Source organism: Centrocercus urophasianus, unplaced genomic scaffold (genome assembly GCF_019232065.1).
Source record: "Centrocercus urophasianus isolate 14NV4802_14NV808 unplaced genomic scaffold, USGS_Curo_1.0 seq_10, whole genome shotgun sequence".
NCBI classification, from domain to species: domain Eukaryota; kingdom Metazoa; phylum Chordata; class Aves; order Galliformes; family Phasianidae; genus Centrocercus; species Centrocercus urophasianus.
Window position 1 is genome coordinate 44,410,102 of NW_024884142.1, and position 22,666 is coordinate 44,432,767.

Below are 22,666 nucleotides of genomic sequence, written 5' to 3' on the forward strand. Positions count from 1 at the left end.
ACCTTGAGACAGGAGCTTTTAGTAAGTGTGTTTCAAACTATCAGAGCATAAATCCAGCATTCTACTACCTTGTTTTATTGAACTTTCAAGCTAGGCAAGCTCCTGTGCTTGCTGATAAAACAAAGGATTATGTAGGATTAACCCTTTGGAAACTTAGGACACACTGTTCATTTGATTAAAGTAATCTTCCCAAGCATTTGGTGACTGGCAAGCTGGAAAAATACCAGCTTTAATTCCTGTTGCAGTTCTGGGATGGAGTAAGGAAGTTTGCCCTATTTTCGGACTTGAATCAGCTTAAAGCAGGCATATCAGCAAGGCAAATCACAAAAGAATATTCTCTTAGCAAGACTACCCTCTAAATGAGCTTTGTCTCCTCTTACAGTCTTGGCCATTTCCAAATCTTTGGAGAAAGCTTTTTTTTTTCTTGATTAGGAAAACTCTATTTCAGACTTCAAGTGATACTGTGCTTTAGTACTTATATTTACAAATTCAGTGAACTGTAGCCTTTCGAAAGTAGATAATGTGTGAGCAGTCATGCATTTCATTAATGTAACTGGATATTTTTTCTCCCAGGAAAATGTGGTGGGCAGTTTTACATATCAGCACTAGATACCTACAAGCATTGAAAGGGAAGTAAATTGTTGTTTTGGTCACTTGGTTACAAAATTCCTTCTGTAGTCCAGAGTCGCCCCAAGGTTCATATAGCTGGAGAGAAGTTATGTTACCAATGCTGGGGGATGGACCATTTAACTCAGCAAAAATACCAGTTCCTTTCAGTGCCCATCAATCTGTGCAGAACTGGAAAAACAGAGAAATAAGCATGAGGTACTCATGTAAAGAACCACACAAAGTTCACTGGCAGGATACATGATCCTAACTGGAATCTACCTAGGGGTCAGTTCCTTTGAGTTTATCATGAATTCTCCAGGCAGGTTTATGATTCTGATTGAGAAGTTGAAAAACTGCAGAGGTGGATACTTTGATGATAACTTTTGCTTTTTAAAAATAACCACCACCACCACGCTCTGCCTGCTTTGAACAGTTCTCAGCTCTGTGACCAAGGAGTGAAATGCAAATGGGACTTGATCCAGTGTGAGTGGAGGAACTTGCTGTTCTCTTTCTTTGCCTTGTTACAGACCAAGGTTGGTGGAACAAGCCACACTGGGGGCAGTTTTGAAGAAGTTCTCAGCTCCACAGCCAATGCCACCGCTCAGAGCCCTCTGGCTGGCACCCGACTTCCTGAGAGTGAAGAAGAGCTTCAATGCTAGGCGGAAGGCCTCGCTCAGAGACTTACCCAGGCCGTGGTTTCTAGACCTCCCTCAACAACCAACATGTGCAACAAAGTTTTGTGGGTCTTGGAAAACTGCCTCCCTGGCCTTGTGCTGGAGAAAAGTTTCCTCTCTGTATTTGCATTTTGGATATGCTATTTTATCATCGGGTATTTTGTACGCTATAGGAACCACATGCCAGTAAATGAGTCATAGCACTCTATGCTCTGTAACATTGTGACCAAAAGAAGTTTCATTTTCAGCTAACTTATCTCCAGAAATCTCCCAGTCTCTCTTCTTTCAGTTTGAAGTTTTCTATCTCTTGGTTTCCAGCTCCTCTATGAGTGCTACAGCAGACAGATGGACCTTGACATTTCTGCTGCCAGCAATAGTCCATACACCAGCTGTCTACCAGCCATACCAGGTGCCCTTCGATCTGGGGTGTCTGTACATGGTTTATTTCCCAGTGAAATTAAAATAACTTACCATCACCCAAGAAAAGCTTTTTTCTCCTTCATTGATACGATCTGGCATTGCCCTCCAGTTAGTCAGCAGAGTTAAGAAGGACAGGAAGAGACACTTGGTTATTCAAATAGAAACTAAGCAGATCACAGCTGCCCATTTAAGCTGATCATTGTAGCTGGAATGGCTTTCAGTTTAAAAATATGTTCCATGGCTTGCTCTCTGTGGTTTGATAAGATTCAAAAGCATAAGCTAATTAAAAAGGGAAGTGGGGAGGGGGAAGGAGCCTCCAATAACGTTGCCTCCATATCTTCCCTTCAAAAAGAAGGGAAGGTAAATTATTTATGACTGAAAAGCACAAGTTTCAGTCAAGATACAGCCTTATGCGAAAGAATAAATTCCAGCAACTGATTAAAGATGTGCCATAAGATAGAGAGCTCATGCCTTCAGTCCACATTTCAGAGCTGCTAGCTTGAAACTCATTTCTTACACACAATGAGCAGGTATTTCTTGTCCCAAATTTTGTCCTTCTTTCTGGGGCATCCCAACTACATTATATCTACTTAATCACCGAGAGCCAGTCATCTCTCTGAGCTTTGATTCAGCATGTTTTCTTGCATCTTCTTAACGTTTCTTCAAGAAAAGAGCAGCACACTTGTGGCAATATCTTGCTGTCTTAATGAGCACTTGTCAGTCTGCATGTCGCATTGCTCAGTTCACCAGACTGCGATGAGCACAGCTTCTTCAAAAGGATAAACAAAATGGAAAACAGTCTGGCCACTTTCAAAATGGATGCTTGTTTTGAGCTTAAGCCAAAACTTCAGATCAGCGTTAGTGAGTTTGATGTTACAGACTGCTTAAAATCTTGTGAGGAAACTGTGTTTTTTCAATGTGGCTTTTGTTATAGTTTTGACAGCTAGAAATCCTTTAACTTCTGTCTGGTAGAACATTATGAACTTTGGACACTTATCTCAAATGCCTCTTCAATACGATTTTTAGCATGGAAGTAAATTGAATTAGGTTTCTAGTACAGTTTTTCTGTGATAGATTGCTAGCTTATGTTGCAGTGGTTTTGTGCATAAAGATGAATTAATTAACATAAAAGTATTAATGGCCATTTAGTTTGTGTAAATGATGTCATTGATATTCTTATTAAAAATAAATTTCTCTTACTCTTTTACTCGGTGGTGTTTCCTCTTTAATTCCCTTTATTCACCAGTAACACCATATATCCCTTGCCTAAGCCTTGCTGTTGCAGGAGGGTATTGAGCTATGATGTGAGTTTATCATCAGCCATCCCTCTAGTTTTTAAATGTCTACTTCTTTCCAAATCTGAAATTCTCCATGAAAATCTGTGGCCCAGGTTTTGAAAATTTTGCTCTTTGAAGGACAGAATGGTTGAAAGCATTCAGTAAAGCTGAAATACGTGGCAGAGAGCATCTGAAAGTATTCACCTTTTGAACAGGGTCAAAAGGCACACCAAAGTTAAAACACAGAGCCCAAGCTCAGGATAGGGATTTAACCCTCCATGTATTTTTACATGTACATACATACACAACAAAAATGTTTAGAGGAAAGCAGTAGATTGTTTTCTGGCTGCATTCATAAAGAGAACAATTTAAAGACTTTCATTCCTGCATCCCCAGCAGCACTGTGCATTGCCAGCCAGGAAAACCTCTGGCTGCATTGGAAGAACCGACTGTTCCTTCTGGGGCAGCACCTGCTGCGCGTTCTCATCAACCACCTTTTCAGGACTACTTCTCTTCTTTGTCAGCATTGTCTCAAGTCTACTCTCCAAAGCATCTACAGCTCTTTTAGGCTTGGCATTCAATAAAGACTATGATTGTACATATCTTGGTGGACTACAAATGCTGGAGAATGGTAGGCCCTGCACAAAGCCCTGTGGGACCCATTCCTGCAGCATGACAATCAGCTATGACAATCAATTGACTACTAATCAGCTGCCTGTTGCTCAGTAAACTGTACCTGTTCTTTCAGCATCTCCACAGGGCACAACTGCTGCTCTAGGGAGGTACCCTGAGCAGAGCAGGCATCTCACACCTCCTCTAGCCCAAGATACTCTGCAGATTTTGAGCTCTGTGCAGGTTGCTTAAGGCAAAATCTCCTGGCCCCTGAGTGAAACAGTCTGTGTGTCCGCCAAAGGCATCAACTGCAGAACACAGTGCAAGCTCTCATCAGGCCCCTAAGGTTTGTGTAAAGTGGAATCTCCTGGAGTCACATCACCTGAAGACATCCACTCAGCTAACTTACCTGCCTTAAAAAAGGATTACAATTTAGTTTTATGCTGCCTCATCTGACACGAAGCTGAAGGTAAGGAGAAAAGATAGCTGTAAGTCCTACCATAACTTTTCCAAATGCGAACTTTCATTATCTGGTAATTGGAATGTCCCCTTAAACTCAAGCTGCATTCCTGATGCAACAGTTAATAACACATACATTTGTGTTCTTTGGGTATTTAACATCACTACAGCTTTATACAATAGCCATCAAATCATAGAATGGTTTGGGTTGGAAGGGATCTCAAAGATCATTTAGTTCAACCCCCCTTATATAGGCAAGAACACCTCCCTCTAGATCAGGTTGCATAGTTTGGCATCATTATTTCCATTAGCAAATGTAATCTGTAACAAACTTGAAAAGCTTGAACAAGGGAAGATGAGTTTTACATTGTAGTACATGCATTAGCATTAGACTGCACAATCTCCAAAGGCCTCTTCCAACCTTAGTTATCAACTGCCTCTGCAAGTGTCTGTAAGGTTACCAGTTTAATGTGAGGCATAAGGCATACAAGTCTTAACATAAACCTCAGCACCACTCCTCGATACTACAAAACAGCAGTATAAGAACTGCATGAAACAATGAATGTATTCGGAAAACGTAATTAATTTGATCACCGCAATTTTGTCCATCATCAATTCTTCAGGATGGCACACCTAAAAAAACCGAAACAAATCTCATCTCTGGAAGCTCTTGCCAAGCTTAGACAAGCATGGCCATTGGTCTTGCTTTCATCTAGTGAACAGCTACAAACCCATCTCACACAGCTATGTGTTAAATCCACACACACTTAGACATCACAAGACTGACTACCAGTCCCAGTCAGTGCATTAGATGAACTCATTTGTCTGCCATCAGATAGGTTTCAAACTTACCTGAACTTTGCCAGTGGAGAAATTATTTGTGAGACTACATCCATGAAAGCTGATTGAAACAACAGCAAAACCCCTCATTCTAAATATCTGGTCCTTAACACAATCTCTGAGCTTTGCACCTATGCAAGTGGTCCCATGATTTGCAGCAGTGAATGCACGGAGAAAAAGATCTGCTGGCAGAATTAGCAATGTTATGAGAGAGACAAACACCAGACAATGTAAAACAAACATATTTTAATATAGTTACAGTGTTTAGGAACACCTCAGGAATGCGGATGACATGTAGCAGCTATTTTTTTATTCCTTTCTGTGTTAATCAGAGATACAAGCTGGAGTATTTCTGGGTGAACAAACTTTCCTGCAAAACAAGAGGAAGAAAAAGTTAATGTCTTCATTTCTTTGTGTGCATGAAAGGCTGGCAGTGAGAGATCATCAGTGCTTATGGCTCAGAATGAATTCCAAGTTATTGTTTTAAGAAAGACTGCAGACACATTTCATTCCAAACATGGAATAACTATTACAACTAGTTATAAGTTTTTTTGGGGGGGAAAAATGTCCATATCCATATTTTTGCTCTGTTAAGACACTTAGGAGCTGAAAAAGGGATGCACCTTGACTAAGACGATCCGATGCTGCATATCTTTCTGCAGGAAACCATTCCAATGACAAGAGCACTTACTTAGGAAATATTCCCTAAACTCTACTGAGATAGTAGCTTATAGTTTAAGTTACTGAAGCAAAAAAGATACCCCTTTAAAAAAATGAAGCATTCTAGCTTCCCTGATGTTGAAATAACAGTATTTTTCAGAGAACTCATTATTTTCCTGAGGAGTCACCCAGGGACTTGTCAGGGTCACTGCCTTTGGCAATCACTATTCTATTCTATTCTATAGTCTGTTCTATTTTTTCAAGGACAAAGTGAATTGGAGTCAGTCTTCTCCTGGTGTTCAAATCCCTTGCTAAAACCATGACAACAGCTATTTTACCTGTATTTCCTTTTAATTTCCATGAGACACAGTGAGGCAAAAAACAGTACAATTGCATCTAGAACACTCACTGAGCTGTTTCTCACAAATTGGTTTGTGAAACACTAACAAAATAGGAACAATTCCTCTCAGAGCACCAAGGAAGACTGAAGTTTCTTTTACACCCTTCTAGTGATACATGGAGATCCTTAAACACATGCTAGTGTAATAAGGGCAGAGCCTCTCTCCAAGACCAAAGTGATGCAAAAGAGAACTTGACATAAATGAGATTCCAGTTCAATACATACAGATAAATGCAAGGTATTTTTACACTGCAGTATTTTCCTCAAAATACTATGGGTATTCAAGAGATTAGTAAAATAACTAGTCCTGACTTGCTCTACATGCAGGAAAACAAAAAGGCAATTTGTATAGTTCATTTACCAGATGGGAAAAAAAAAATATCCACAATCAGGCAATCACAAAAAGCTCACACACACAAATGCCATACCAGCAGTTGAATCGTAAAAATCCTGCAGTCTGCCAGGAGTGTTTTCCAGCTCTTCATACTCAAGTGCCTGCAGTATCATCTCACACTGATCCAACTGTTTTACAAACTTGGCTTCTGCAGTACACTGGTTTTCATATTCCTGAAGAGATTTGCAGATGTAAGAAAACAGACAAACAAACAAACAAACTACACAACAATGTTTTCTGAAATAGAATATTAGAATTCTTTACCAATCTAGGATTTTTCATTAGTACAGTATTCGTGACAATTAACTCTTTCACTCTCTTTTCAAGAAATCTAGTCAGAGGAAACACTTTGATATGTGCTAAATTTCTACTGTAACAGGAATTAAGGACAAGAATTCTTCTGCATACTTCAGCTTAAGTACGTACCAAAGAGTTTTGCTGAATGAGGGAGAATATGGAGACAGCCCTATCAGACACTATCAGAATTAAATATTACCTATATAAAGTTTTTTCACAGCTGACTAAGGCTATGAATTAACCATGGCATGTATCTATGTGTTACCATTATCTATTTCTAAGGCCTATTTTACACTTTTTTTCACCAGGTAGTATTTTCATAAGTAGTTGTTCTTTACGTTTTTCCTGTCACTTCCTCTTAACCTCTTTGGTCTAATCTGCCTGAGCTATTGTCTTTATCTCACTCCTAGGAGGTGGGGAAGGGAGTAATTTATGGGTTTCCTTCCCTTCAGACTTTAATATCTCTGCTATCTTTACCCACCCTCCATTCACTGTCAGTATATACTTGTGAGTCATTCACATTTCTAAGCAACTTGAACAATTTTGCTGTCATTTGCTCCAGTGATGGCTGCAGACAGGTTCACCTGTCTTTTCTAAATCTGCTGGATTAAATTTGCCATCTTTTCAACTGGCTTTCTCCCGGCTTCAAAGCCAACTGCAGAAAAAGGCTTATTTGTTAGAATCATAGAATCATTAAGGTTGGAAAAGATCTCTAAAGATCATCCAATCCAACTGTCCACTATCAATATTGCCTGCTAAATCATGTCCCTGAGTATCAGATCTCCACATTTGTTGAACACCTCCACAGATGGTGACTCCACCACCTCCCCAGGCAGCCATTCTGCACAAGTTATCATCAGCTTGGCACCCACAGCAGCTCTGACCCATTCCTCATTGCCACCACCAATCATCAGAGCAGAGGCTCCAGCCCACACCACGCCCAGCTGTGCTTTCAGATGCACACATTCAACTGTGCACAGCAGGTCCACAAACCACAGCAGTGTAACAGCTAGAAAGGGTTTTTCCTACTGACCAAAGAACATGGCAGGATGTTTTCACCACCTTGAAATAAGCCATAAATTATGCTATATGAATTCAATGCACATTATAAAGCAGAATCTTTTGTTTCTATACCAAAAAAAAAAAGAGAGAGGAATAGATAGATGAACAATAACCTCATTCTGCATCTTAAGAAGACAATTGTAGCTGTCATTCAATGGCAAGATCCTGGTTTGTGATCCCTGTGTAGTCAAACTCAGTTAATGAATGTGATGTGGTCACTTGCATCTCTAGCTTGCTGCTAGGAGCCCATTTGTTTTTAAAACTTATTGCTTTACATCTGAAACTCAAAAAAATCCAGATTTTGATAGCCATATTTGATTCATGCACTACTCTATTTGAACTTAAATGACACGTTACATTTTCAATATCACTTTGATCACTATTTTGAATCATCAATTTTGTTCCACTAAACTAATGCTGTTCTACGTTGTTTAGAATCATAGAATCATAGAATCACAAGGTTGGAAACGACCTGTAAGATCATCCAGTCCAACCATCTTCCCATTACCACTGCTACCACCAGCACTAAACCATATCTCATAACTCCTCATCCAGACACCTCTTGAACACTGCCAGGAACGGCGGCTCCATCACCTCTCTGGGCAGCCATTCCAGTGGCTGACCACTCTCTAAGAGAAATAGTTCTTCCTCATGCCCAACCTAAACCTCCTCTGTTACAACTTGCAGCCATGTTTGTTCTATTCCTCTTTCAAGCTGATCTTTGCCTTATGTTTTAAATTGTTTAAATACAGCAGGCTATTTTCCTAAATCTACATATTTCTGTTCTTTTGCAGCTTTTTTTAACCACTGAAAAGAACAAACTTTTTTTGGCAGCTGTACAAAGGACAACTTCAGGAGAAAGAGAACTATGGCTGTTCACTTGCAAAACTCTGTCCCACCTTCAGCAATTATCCGGAAGCACAACCCGCTACCAATCTTTGTGTCATGCAGCCCACCAGGTCTTATTCATACCTCAGCTCACATTAACCTCAAGAAACTTCACCTATTATACATGCAACTGCACACAGCGCTTAAACAAACACTTATTCCTCCCCACAGGTGTTTAAGAATGTGAAATAATAGCCTACTTTGGAAAAGAGTAACAGGTCCTTCAAACATCGCAGCCTGGCTGTTAAAATGACTCTTGAGATTTTGCACTTGAAAATAAAAAGAGCAGGACAGAGTTAAGTGTGCCAACTCGTTTACTTCAGTGTTTTTTCAAACACATTCGGAGTTTAATCAAGAACTGAAAATACACCAGAGGCACCTTCTTGCCGTTTTCCCCACCACCCTACAGATTTGAGGAGTGCTCACCAAGGCAGGACAAAGCAGCACTCCTCCCATGGCTGAAGGGGTGTAGGGACGGAGCTGTGGGCTGAGTAGTGCAGAAGAGCATGGGATGAGTCTCAGCAGATCTTGTCCCAGCCACTATTCAGCTCTGGGCTATAGCTTTCTTCACTCATTTAAATTAAAAAAAAAAAAAAAAAACCACAAAAAAAGCTCTGGCTAGCTAAGAGCAGCATATCACACCCTGTGCCCTGTGATCACAGGCTTCTTATTTTCTGCCTTTTTTGCTTTTCTTTTTAAAAAGCACCTAGCTGTTCCACTTAAAATAAGACTAAAAATCTAATATGCACATGCGGTCTCTCTGGATTACCCTCATTGTTACGTAGGTTACACTCATGCTGCTACACTGGAGATACAGTGCCAATAAATTATCCTGAAAGTAGAGAACAAAAGATCAAAAGCATGTACATGTTAAATTATGGTTACTGAGAATGCTAGAAAGCTAAAAGGCTGAAGAATTGACTGCATACTGAACCAGCTCCTATATAATCAGAAGCCTAAAGCAATGAAAAATAATAGGCAAATGAAATTCTGTATGACTAAACTTATCCATCTTATTATAACAGGGAGGGAGGGAAGATTTAGGTTGGATGTTAGGGGGAAGTTCTATACAAGGAGAGTGGTTAGGCCCTGGAACGGGCTGCCCAGGGAGGTTGTGGATGCCCCGTCCTTGGATGTGTTCAAGGCCAGGTTGGACGGGGTCCTGGGCAACCTGATCTGAATGTGTGTGTTTGGTGGCCCTGCTAGGCAGGGGGGTTGGAACTACATGATCCTTGAGGTCCCTTCCAACCCAGGTGATTCTGTGATTCTGTGATAACAGCTTTCCAAAGAAGAAGGAACAAGTGTTTACTAAATAAACACACAGAATTTATTTTCTAGATCTAGTTGTGCTGATTTATGCCTTCTACTTTGAAGGACAGCACTGACAACTCCACCCTGTTGCCCATCTTACCAAGTAACTACAGGAAAAACAAAACAAAACAAACAGGGCTATAACCAAATGCAGAAACTAGCTGCTGATACCTAGAATTTAAATATAGTCCAAGTGGACAAGAGTGCCAGCATGAAATACAGTTTTAGGTTATGGAGGCCAAGACACTTAACTCTGTTTGCAACATTTTTCTTTCATCAGTACCTCACATTTAAGTTTAAACAAGAAGTTAGTACTAAATATTTAGTTTTATAGGCTGTATAGTAAAGAAATGGAAGCCACATAAATTATTGCTTGCATAAAAGGCAGAAAGTACTCCACAACAGTCAGTAGCCATTGTCTTTTCCTGTATTAAAAGATCATGAGCTGAAAACAGCCAGATGTCAACAAGTGGTTTAACGTGTTGTTAAAAAAAAAAAAAAAAAAAAAAGATGGATGGAGTAGACAAACCCTTCCTTCAGCTGCACAAACCAAGCCCTGGACAGGTTCATCTGGAACTGAGAGCCCAAAGGCAGAAGCTGTTCCTCTACTAAGTTCTGGGGCTCCGTTTTTTTTTTTTTTTTTTTTTAAATAAGGAATTCATAGGTGACCTTGATTCACACTGTCAGCTTCACCTCCAAAGCAAGTCTATCTACTTTGCTTGAGATCAAAGAAGAGATGACACCATTTCGTAAGTAAACAGAAAGAAACTGACAGACTACCCTCAATTTTATTAAAGGATTAAAAGAATGCAAGCTTACCTCCCAGAGTTCATAAATCTCTTTTTTGAGGTCCTCTGATAAAAGCTGGGTCAGTTGTCGCATAGCAGCCTGAAAAATAGTCAGAATAAATTTTATTATCTGTTTTGAAGAATTAATTACTTGTTACTAAGTCTGTAGAATCATACAGTACTTAATACACTTAAAAGTGTACATGAAAGCCAGAGAGGAACAGCAGGACTACCTGGTAGAGGATCTTTTCTGAGACTCCTTGAGTGAATATAGAAGCAAAACAACCTAAAAGTTCATTCAGTATCTTAAAGATACTTAAGAAGTTGAAAAAGCAGCCCAGAATGGAACTTGAATATCTCCAAAGGAGGAGACCCCACAACCACCCTTGGCAGCCTCTTCCATTGCTCTGCCACCCTCACTGGAAATAAGTTCTTCTACATATTTCTGTGGAACTTCTTGTGCCCCAGTTTTTGGCCATTGCTCCTTGCCCTATCACTACACACCACTAAGAAGAATCTAGCCACATCCAATTGCCTCCCACACTCTAGATATTTATTAACATCAATCAGATCCCCTCTCAGTCTTCTCTCTAGACTGAACAGACACAGGGCTCTCAGCCTTTCCTTGTATACTTCAGGCCCTTTATCATCTTTGTCACCCTCTCCCAAACTCCAAAGTCACAGCTAACACATTTCCACTGGTAGGGATGAGGACAGCTACCCTTTCTTAGGTAGGTGATATAACATAAGCCTTCTGATAACCCATCTAATGCTCTGCAGGAATAAAGCACAGTGCTGCCAGATTGAGATACCATCTGTTCAACAATAAAAATTGTGGTAGAAGGTTTAACACAGTATTAAACCGATGGTATAATCAGCGAGCAGAAATTGTTTTGCATGCTCTTTGTGTTCTCTCAGCAAACCAGTCTCATTTCTGAGCTATTTCTACTATCTTCTTAGTAACACTTAGGGCTGCTGGTGCAACAATCAACATCACCGGCAAAGGCAAAGGTTTTATACCATGACTGTTACCCCACTTGAAACACAGAATGCAGCTCACAATCAACTGCTCCCCAACACTGCAATGCCTAACCCATAGTGAAACAAGCAGACCACGAACAGACCAGCTTTAGAACCAGTAAAAGGAAAAAAGAGCATTCACCAGCAAATTGATAATTCAGCTCTGTTTAATGCTTCATCCTGTTTACCACTGAATCAACAGAAAAGTGCTAATTGAGTTAAATGGAAGCAGCAGATGCAAATACTGAATGAAAAAATGAAGCAAATTCAGACATCAAATAATCTTTTTACTGTCTAAATACAAATGAGACATCTGATCATGGATGATGAAGCAACCTTTGGAGGCTTTGGGGAAAGAGCAGGGTAAGAGCACACTACGGAAAGTGCACTGAAAACAAGAAATACCAAAGCTACAGTCTGTTAAGATAGTACTTCAAGAATGCTGAATGCTGCTTTGACCTTTAAAGTTCCACTTCCTTAGCAAAAAGCTTTCTTCTACAATTCATAACCCCTCACTCCAAACCTTTAAACAGAAAAAAAAATAAATCACTGCAACATTTTTGTTCGCTCTTTGAAGCATTGACTGTAACCTCAAAATGATTTCCAAGGCATCATGCTGCCCTCTAGCTTTGACTGAAGGAATAGTTCACATTTTATTCAACAGCACATCAGAAAGAACAGGCCAAAAGAACAGGCCAGTTTGGACATGTACAAGTCCAAAAATAAAAGGCTGGTCAAAAGAGCTAACTCAGGCTACCAAAAATCCAGCCACTACAGGACTAAGTGACTACCATGAAGATTACTTCAAAACTTTTTCTTCTGTAACCTCGGAAGTTAACACATTAAAAAAAGCGTTGAAAATTTTGGTTGTTTTGTGACAAGCTTGTGCAATGTCAGTTACAACATCAGGTTATTGAAAGGGTCTCTTCATTAGCACCACTGCAACAAATAAAATACACCAAACACTTTGCAGATACAGTTTCACAGCTGATCTCCATACCTCTTCCCTCCTGTGTTTCTCCTCTTTTGAAATGTTGTCTGCAGGAGCAATGTCTCCAACAATGCATTCAGCCATATCATGAACCAAAGCTAATCGTATGCATCTGAAAAGAAAGAACGACAAAATAATTGTTTTTTCAGAAATTTAGGTTATGTGTTGTTATTCATAAAGATAAGAGGCTGCAAAATTTATTCCTTCACACATATAAGTATTTTTAATTTTACATGGTATATCTTTTACTACTTTGCTAAAGGAACTGGATTCCACTTATACATGCATTAAATTCCCAATTTCTAGCTACTGCTACCTCTAAGTAGAGATTTAAGTATAAGTATAGCTTGTACAAGGGCATACCATTCAGAAGTAAGGTACTTCATCACCACAACATCTCTCAAAGCCAAGAATATAAAGCCAACTACATTATACACTTCCCATTATCCTTGTAACAGGCAGAATAATCTCCAAATTCAATCTATGTGACAAAACAAGCTCACAGCTAAATAGCTACCTATGTCAGTATATAATGGAATACTCAAGAAAGTCTTCATATTTTCATCAGCTCCTTAAGTGAACCCAAGTCACCATAGTAAAGTCACCAAACATGACCCCAGGCTGACAACTAATTCAGTACTGATGACGCTCTCTCTTCTACACTGTGTTATTGAAGAGGCTCCTGATTGCTACGGAGTGTTAACTCAGTCTGCCCAAATCCACACAGCATATGTGCTCGCCTCTGTTGTCCACTGCACCAAACTGCTTTTAACTGAATGTGTTTAGCTTGCTTACTTCTGGCTTGAGAGACAGCCAGCTCAGAGACACAGCACTCTGATATTAGTGACAAAAAGCTTTCGTCTCCTTCACGCCTCCTGGTAAAACAGCAACCTGCTAAGAACATGAAGGGGAAAAAAAAATAGTCACAGAATCTCAGAATCATTAAGATTGGAAAAGATCACTAAGATCAAGTCCAACCACCAACCCATCCTCAGCATGCCCACCAACCATCTCCCTGTATCACATCCACACGGTTCTTGTGTGCCTCCACAACCCGCGACTCCTCCTCCTGGGGCAACCTGTGTCAACGCACTATCACTCTTTAGAAATTTTTCCTAAAAGTTGTGGGGGAAACCATTCTAAACACCTTCAATGTGCTCCAAACGCTCTTTGTCAGCTTGAGAGCTGTTCCCAAGAGCTGTGCTCACAGCTCTGACAGCCGCGACAACCTGAGGCGGTCTCACCTGTCCTTGTTAAGGCTTTTGTCTTCGGTCACCAGTGCCATCATCGCCATCCTGTACATGTGATCAGACACGCTCTCTGGTTTTGCCACGTTCCTGTACACCCATCCTGTCCGCGGTACTCTCTGGGTGAAGACAGCAAGGCAGTCACTTAGATGTGGCAACCTCAGGTTTGGTAGGATCCCGCCTTACAGGCGCCAGCAGACGCTCTGCTCACACATCTCGACGCTTTCGCAAAGCAGCGGCAGCCCCTGCTCTCCCCAGGCAGGCGCCCACGTCTCGAGTCCAGGCACACCGAGCCGCCAGGCCCCAGAAGCAGGCCTATGGTTACGGCCATACCCGCTAGGGCCTCGCGTCAGCTCGGCCCGACGAGCCCGACTCCCAACGACTCACCGCGGCGGCCCTCCCCGGGCCCCGGGGAGCGCCCGCTGCCCGGCAGGGAGGCGCCTTTCCCCGTGCCGCCGCCCCGGCCCCGCGGCCCCGCGCCCACCTTGAGCTGCCCCAGCAGCCGCAGGAAGGGCAGCATGCCGCTCCCGCCGGGCCCCGCCGCCATTCGCGCCAGGCAGCCACAGCCCGCTTCCCCTCTTCCTCCTGTTCTTACTCCTCCTCCCGGCCCGGCCTCCCGCCGTGTCACTGCGGCGCCGCCGCTGTGAGGCCCAGCGCTGGGCCTGCCCCCAAAACCAGACCGCAGCCTGGAGCAGGGACGGCTTTACAGATACAGTGCGAGGAGGGGGGATGGTTGCGTGAGCCACGTTGCTGGCAATTCTTCAACAAATTGCCAAGAAAGAGCAGCACTGGCATAGGCTGTGTTAGTTAGTAGCCTTGCAGCTTCACGTGTCATGTCTGTTACATCAGCTGTGTGTTGTGGGTGCTGCAGCTGAAGTTACTCAATAACGTGATAAAAGCATACATATTGCTCATGTAGCTGCGTTGTGAGGGAAGAATCAGGAATGAACTATCTAACCATGGGCTACACAAACCCTGCTGGTCAGCATGTTTTCTTCTGATTAAATTATTCATGCTCCTAAAGCTTTTCTTTGAACCTAAGAACTGCCACAAAGGCGGAGAAGTAGAAACTGGATCCCTGTGGATAGGGGCAATGGCAAAAACTAATTGCTGCTGAGGCCTTCTCTGAGCAGCTCATAATTCAGTCAAAACTGATCACATTTATGACCTTCAGCAGGCTTTTCTTCTCAGTAAATGGAGTAGGCTAATATAATGATACAGAGTGAAGGGGTGGTTATCACAGATGCTGCACTCAAAGCTTTTAGTTTAGAGACTCCCAGAATCTGGCTACAGGCACTTTTCATCACTTTCACAAATTAAGTACCTAAAATACACTAAATTGCTTTGCAATCTTTCGCTTTTCAGAATGTGTTGTGTTTCTTTGCTGTTTTTATATTGCCAGCTGAAATTACAGGTAAAGGTTTAAATGTGGCAATTAAATACTTCTTTTCAGAGAGGAATGTCCACAGTTTGTCAGATATCAACAGATAGAGAAGTATTTTTATTTTTGCTCCTGTATGTACTTCAACACATTTCTGAATTAATAATAAAGCCTGAACACATTTTGGTAACTGTTTAAAAACTATCTTGCCACAATAAACAAGGATGATAGATCAGGAAAGTCATCAGTTCTCCATTTGTACGTGATTGCAGAGATGCCGCATAGTGTCCAACCTCCCCTGTGAAAGCAGATCTGATCAGTTAGAGATTTGTCTCAGAAGCTTTCAAAACCACTCAAAGAAAAAACTTGCACCTTTTCTCTGGGTTAACTGCCTTACAAGAGAATGATGTCCTCCTTGGACATCCCAAACCACTTCTGGCCATTGCTTGTTTTTCCATTGCCTACTACCAGGAGGGGTTTAGTTCTGTGGTGTTTGTAAACTCCTTCAAGTAGCTGTAGGCTGCTACTCTGTGACCCCTTAAGATCTTCATCAGACAGTACCAGCTCCTTCAGCCTCTTCATGAAGCAATTTAGATCCTGGTCATCTTGGTAGACCTTCGTACCTCTTGGATTGGGGAAGCACCAACCTGGACTCTTGTCTAAGCAGGTCTTCATCATCATGAAGCAGAGGGGGTCACTAATTTTCCTCAGTATGCTGACCATGCTCCTAATGTAGGCCACCGTATTGTCTACTTGTGGATGGAAGCTGTTGCTCGTTTTAGACTTAAATTTCACATTATCCCAGGTTCTTTTCAGCAGAGTTGAATTCCCAATCCATATCTCTCACATCTGGTACCAATGGAAGGGCTGATTCTGCCCTAAGAGCAGGGCTGTGCATTTCTCCTGGAATTTCTTAAGGCTTTTATCAGCCTAATCCTTAAGTTTCTCAAAGGCCCTCAGACCTGGAGCTCTATTGTTTAGTATGTCAGTCACCTGCCTTAACCTTATCTAAAAATAAGCTGATGGTACATCCTGTCCACGTTTTTGATGACAGTAATGAACCATGTAGGCCCTAGTATCTCCCCCATAGAAAATTCAGCTTGTTGTAAGCCTTCAGGCAGATTATCAAGGATCAATTGCTACCCACTGAGCCCAGCAGTCCAGACAGTTTTCCATTCATCTAAGAGCTATGTTCATGTTATATTTCCTCAGCATGAGAGTGAAAATGTTGTGGAAAATTATTTTAAAAGTCGTACTGAAGTCAAAATCTATTATGTCCATTGCTTGCTCCTCCATTTCATCATAGGATGAAATCAGGTTGGTGAGGTGTCGTTTGTCCTTCATAAATCCATACCAGCTGTTCTTAATTGCCTTCTTATCCCTCTTTCCACTAGAGCTTCATCAACTTTCTTTCCATATCTTACAGTCTTGGTGGCCACAAGCTGAATCTTTCTGGTTTCTGAACAGTTCTCAACTACCTTCTCACCTAAGGCAATCATAAAAATATCAGACTTTCATTTTCATTTTAAACAAGATGCTGTATCTAGTTCAAGAGTGCTACTTTTAGAGCTAGCTAATAGCAGATATTTTGTCTTTTAACCTTCCCTAAAGGTTTCTATTCAGTGTAGATGTTTAGAATATGTAGCTCTTTAAACTGAGTAACTCCTTGGCTTTTGCAGGATCTTTAACAATTCTTTAACATGGATAAAGCTTGTACAACATAGAGGAAGGAGGTTTGGTTTTCAATTTTATAGTGTGATAATCTGTTTGCCACTGGTGTCCTAGAAATAAATTTTTGTAATCGATTCTTCTGTGACATTAATAAGGCTGGCCCACAATCCTCAGCCTTGGCTGTCCATTAAGTTTAGAGAATGCCATCAAAATCAGCATGCCTGCATATAGTTTTCTGTTGCACTTAAGATCTCTGCTCCATTTGAAGCCTTTGGAGACCTGAAGTTTCCAATGGCATTTGGAAGGGCAGAAAGCCACTAGGTAATGGTATGCTGAACATGGCAACATCATTTATTGTATTGATAGAAAACAATTTTCTAGGCATCAGCTATACATAATGTCTTGGATTACTTTTTTCAAAGTGTAATACATTTCTTTAAGTACATACATTAAAACACACTGTTTATGTGGATGAAACGTACCTGTGAGATGTACATTATGCAGCACTTGTGATTCTTTTCAATTTTTATGCAAACAGAACTGCTTATTTACAAAGGTTTTCTATCTCGTTATTCTGGAACTGTACCAGAGGTCCAGTTTATGAGTATTTCCAAGTACTCATCATATACATTGCATGTAGTGTTAAATATATAGAACCTCTGTAGGGCTGGAGGACTGTGATATAATTCAGATTCTTAAAACATTTAAAACTTAAACAATTTTGTTCTTGACTACGTCGTCCGAAAAGAGCAACAAATTCAGGATGCCCAGCTCCTTGCAATTGTAATCCACTTTTTTATTTTATTGAGAAACATTAGCAAGGATATTCCAGTTCTCTCCACAGGATATTAAGATGATGTTAAGGCTTAAGTCTCAATCTTCCATCAGTGTCAGATGGCTTTCTTTCCCCATCTTTCTCTGCAACAGGTGCAATTCTTAAAGAGAAATGCCCAATCCCTTACTGCCGTTGAGTAATTAGTATTTAGTAGCGGGAGATGGCGCACTTGGCTCACACATCTCTGCTTCAATCTTGTTTGCTACTCCCAAGTGCCTGGCTAAAAGTATGCTTTAAAGCCTTCAAGAAAAAGCACCAATGAAAAGAAGGTGTTTTACATACTTTATACTGTGATATGAAAATCATCTCTACAAATGCCAGGTGACTGGCGACAGAATCTTTAGCCACTTTTAAGGTGGATCTTAATCACCTTGAGCTTTACTCGGTGTAATGCCAGTCTTAGCGCTTGAAATCTTGAAAACTCTTGTGTTTTCTGCCAGTATGGACTTAGAAAGCCTTACACTGGTGAAATACCCCGAGAAAACATAATTAATTGATTGGATTCATTTGTTACTTTCTGAGAGAAGAAAAAAAAAAAAGAAAAAAAGAAGAGGTGTGTAGCTCACTAGAGGCATTAGGATGATTGTGTATCACAGATCTAAGCAGGAATAATAACACTGATGTTTTCTTTATGAGAAAACATATCGACAAACACTTGCTAGACACTACAAAGGATCATTTCAGTTCTCCAAACTGTGTTATATCTTACTTCATATAACGCAATCGTAGCAATGATGTAAAAGTAGCTAGTGAAAACCTGTTGCAGGAATCCTTAGCAATGACACAGTCAAGACCAAACAGATGTAGGAGGAATGCCTGTGTTCAGACTTTTAATTCCAAATAGGCAAATGAGAAGTAGTGACTGCAGCTAAAGGCGTGAGAAACCTTCATGTTGGCTTCCTTAATGGAAGCTGCCACAGAGGTCAGTAGATACAACCCACCCTGTATCACAGTGTCAGCACACCTGTCAAATCTTACAGGATGTGTTAGGAGATCATCCACCTGCCCCCTCACTCATGCCTGCCTGAAGTGATCTCCATCATCATTTATGGAGTTTTCCCTGCTATAGTTCTGCGCTTCAGGGTGGCTGTGCTCTGCAAGTCACCTGCACAGAGCTGGGGAACATTGCAGGCTGGAGTCAGATATTGCCAGCGTAGGTGACCTGTAAGACCATCACAAAAAAGAGAAATGTTCTCCTCATTGCTGTTGCATAACATCATTGTGATTTAAGAGCACATTTTCTGTCCGAATCCTTAGGACTAGCCTATCTTTGTGCAGATGTAACAGGTCCAAGGAGCCAGGAGCAGAACTTTAGAACAGAACGTTTAACAGAAGAAAAAAAAAAAAAAGTCAGCTTAAAAGCAAATCTTACACGAACAGAACATTTCAAATGTAAAAAGGCATCTGAATTAGAGGATGAGGTCATGGCACCTGATTAACATCATTTGATCTTCAGCTATTGAAAAGTCACTGGAGTTCTCAGAGAGTGGAAGCTTTCAAACCTTAAATGAAACCACAAGCCTGGCTTAGAAAAAAACTGCTAAACTGAAAACAACTTGCCTTGCTTCAGTAATTGTCTTTTTCTCTCTGCTGCTGGGGGATGCATCCAAATCAGGATTTAGAAATCCCCTGCGTTTCAGTATAACAAAGAAGGAAGGCAAAACTGCATGAGTGTACCTCAGATGCTACCTGAGAGAGGCATACAGCATGTGAAACTTGTTGTTTTGAGATAGAAGAAAGATACTCAAGGATTTCTGGTTTTGTTTTGTTTTGTTTTTTGTTTTTTGTTTTTTTTTTTTAATACCTTCACTGTTGTTCTGCCTTTTTAATTGTTTTTAGGAGGGAAAAAAATAAAGAAGCTCCCTCTTGACCACAAGACCCACTGAGACCCTGAGATGTACCCCCTGACAACATTTGATAAGAAAGCAAGAGAGGGAGGGAGTTATAGTCACATTTGTTTATTTTTTGAAGTTGTATTTGTTTTAATATGAATGACTAATGGACACTTCTAATGAAGTAAACTTTTGTTGAAGTTTAAGTCTTGCTTTGGAGCAACTAGCAAAATCATAACAGACCAAACTTGATCTTCTAGAATTCTCTAAGGGAAAGCAAGGTGAAAGGAATCTTTATATGATATAATTGTGCCCTTTGACATTGAAAACACCAAGAGCAACATGAAATCACATGTAAAAAAAAAAAAAAGAATCTGTTGGCTACCTCTCATTTCTTTTCAGTTAAAAAGCATATACTGTTTTCACTTATCATACTTCAGTGAATTTTTAGGGGATTTTTACGGTCCCTTGCTGCTGTCAACAGTTAGTAAAGTAAATAGCAAGCAGATCAAAATTAAAGAATTTATTTCCTGTCTCTAATGTCCTGATGGTCAGTTTGCACAAAAGGGCTTTTCTGTGCTCCTTAGAAAGTATTAACCAGTATACACAAGGATTATTTCTCTTTCTATTTTTTTTGTAATTAAACAACAACGACAACAAAAAGAAACCAAAACCAATCATTTAAGAGTCACGATATTATTTAGTTGTTCTATCTGGAGCAAAGCAATATTTAGAAGTATGGAAAAGCAGAGAATGTTCCTGTTTGTCCCTATTTCCCAAGTCAAGCTTTTAGGTACTGCACGTTCATATAATGAGCATAAGGATCCTGCTTAAAGCCTGCTTCACTTTCAGCAGTTTTCCAATTGCCAGCCCTATCAGGCCCTGCTTAGCTTTCAGAATCAGATGTGATCAGGCATGAAACAATGTAAAGAAAAATAAACCTTCAAAGGCACTCTGAATTGTAGTGTAACATTCTTTTTTTTTTTTCTGATGACATAGGAAAAAAAAACAAAATGGAAGCTTTATCACAGCTTCGCTTCCTGTTGAGTTCCCCCACCCGCCCTTATTACTGTGAGCAACATTTTTCAAAATAAAGGCACCCTGACTTGTTTGTTATTTTAGGCTCTGAGAAGAAGGTCAGACTGGGAACACTGTCCAAATATATGCCTCCAGCCCCATTAAGGACCTGTAAGCACACTTATCTCCATCCGATGTAAAGCAATTCACAGTCTTCCAGGGAGAGCTCATGATATCACTCAGCTTTGCATATACATAAGTGTATCTGCTCATACATCTTTGCAAGACCTGGATCTGCTTCATTCCTTTTGGTTTTCACACAGGAAGAGGAGCATGCAGTAGCTGCAGCCTCACTCCTCCCTTTTGCCAGACTATTATTTGGCAGACAAGGGAGTGCCTGCCTGGGGGTCTGCAGCCCTGAGGCCACTGTGCCCCACTGTGGGGCTGCAGGCTGGAAGGAGATTGCTAAAGGCACAGTCCCTGCAGCAGCTCAGGGCTATGGCCCCTCCTCTTTCATGTGATTGATGCATCTCGTGTGCTAATTAAAAAAAAAAAAAGTCCATTCGCTATTTTTGTCCAAACATTTGAGCTCCTCAGATATCCCAGAAAGAAACACATCAGCTCCAGGCACTCTCTTGCTAATCCAAGGAAACCTTTTGCACGGGCCTCTGCTTTCTAACCTGAGACAGATTTTAATTATCCATTATTTTGTCTTCCTCTCTGTGAGCCTACAGCTGAATTCATTGTGCCACCCAGCACATTAGTCAATCATCACAGCTTATGGAGCACTCTACTCTACATCTTGGCTTCAGTGTCATTCATGTGCACTGAATGGAGACAGCAAGCAGTTTCAAGACGCTGGGCAGATTTAAGCATGCTAGGGCCTGTCTGCCTGAATAGTAAATAGCTTTGCTGACATTTAAGCCGCACATGGCTTGATGTTAGGTCAAACAAAAATGTCACACTATAATCACTTTTTAAATAGCTGTTTCCGGCTCAGTTAGTACTGTATAGTTCCAGAAGAGAAAGCACTTACAAGCTGACAGACAGAAAGAGGAACCGTCTGCATAGGATGTTTGCCTAATCCCATCTCTGCCCTTGCCTGTCAGACTCCGAGGCTTAGTTTGTTTAAAAAAAAAAATATATCTGTGTATACAGTTTAATGCCACCACACTTTTCAGCTGGGCAGACTCTAAATACAACATGCGAATCAGCTCAGGAAGCGCCTTTGATGTAGTGTGAGGGGTCTGGGCAGCCAGTGAGGTACTGGGCCCTCAGCAGCCCTTGGCATCAAGGCTGGTACAAGGTCACAGCACTGCTGAAGTGCTGCTGCTTGGAGGGTACTTAGAGGTAAAATCCTAATGAGCTCTGACAGCAGAAAATGTGAGAGTTCTCACTTTTCTGAGCACTACTCCTTCAATTAGACTCTGCCTCTGAAACGCCCTGTGAAGGCTGTGGACCACAAGAGAAGCCATGCAAGACTTACTTCCTCTCCCAGCCACTTCAGCTCGGTGGCTGAAATTAGATGGTATGATTGCCTCCATACCATTTAAGTGAGGCTCTGCCATCCTGCCTTGTCCTAAATGGTTCCTGTCATCCCTGCAGGGCCCAGCTGTGTCTGGCCATAGCACACAGCAGTGCTCCCCAGAGCCTGGTCTCCTGCCCACCCACACAGGGCACTGTTTTGGAGCAACCTGTGGTGACGCTGAGATGTGTTGTGTGGCTTTCCTCTCCATAGCTTAAAAGTGGCTGGAGGGAATACCTGTGCTTTGTTACCTGAAAGCATGTTGAGGATGCTCCTTCGTGTCACTTCTGCTCCCCCTGAATCTGATGTGTGAAATGCTACCCACCTGTGTTTTTTGCACGTTGTACTACAAACCCTCCTAAGGGTTATGAGGGGTTTGCTATGGGGTGACAGAAGGCAATATTCAGAAGGTGACAGCAATGTCAACACATAACACAGCTAGAAGGCAGACATGAA

General features: G+C 41.2%; 2 protein-coding genes across 4 annotated transcripts in view; one reads left to right on the forward strand and one right to left on the reverse strand.

Moving 5' to 3' along the window:
* TPD52L1 (TPD52 like 1) overlaps positions 1 to 1,268 on the forward strand; it is a 30,184-nt gene extending 28,916 nt beyond the window's left edge. For all 3 annotated transcript variants that reach the window (XM_042821671.1, XM_042821662.1, XM_042821657.1), the window contains one exon: positions 1,137 to 1,268. In XM_042821671.1, coding sequence (XP_042677605.1) covers positions 1,137 to 1,268 — 132 coding nt within the window. The remainder of the gene's footprint in view (positions 1 to 1,136) is intronic.
* A 3,854-nt stretch (positions 1,269 to 5,122) lies between these two features.
* HDDC2 (HD domain containing 2) lies at positions 5,123 to 14,538 on the reverse strand. The gene is made up of 6 exons (XM_042827074.1): positions 14,434 to 14,538; positions 13,947 to 14,068; positions 12,712 to 12,814; positions 10,723 to 10,791; positions 6,380 to 6,518; positions 5,123 to 5,261 (listed from the first exon to the last, which is right to left on the reverse strand). Exons 1-6 carry the CDS (start codon positions 14,494 to 14,496, stop codon positions 5,167 to 5,169), a joined length of 591 nt encoding a protein of 196 aa, XP_042683008.1. The 5' UTR covers positions 14,497 to 14,538; the 3' UTR covers positions 5,123 to 5,166.
* Between the last annotated feature and the right edge of the window lie 8,128 nt (positions 14,539 to 22,666).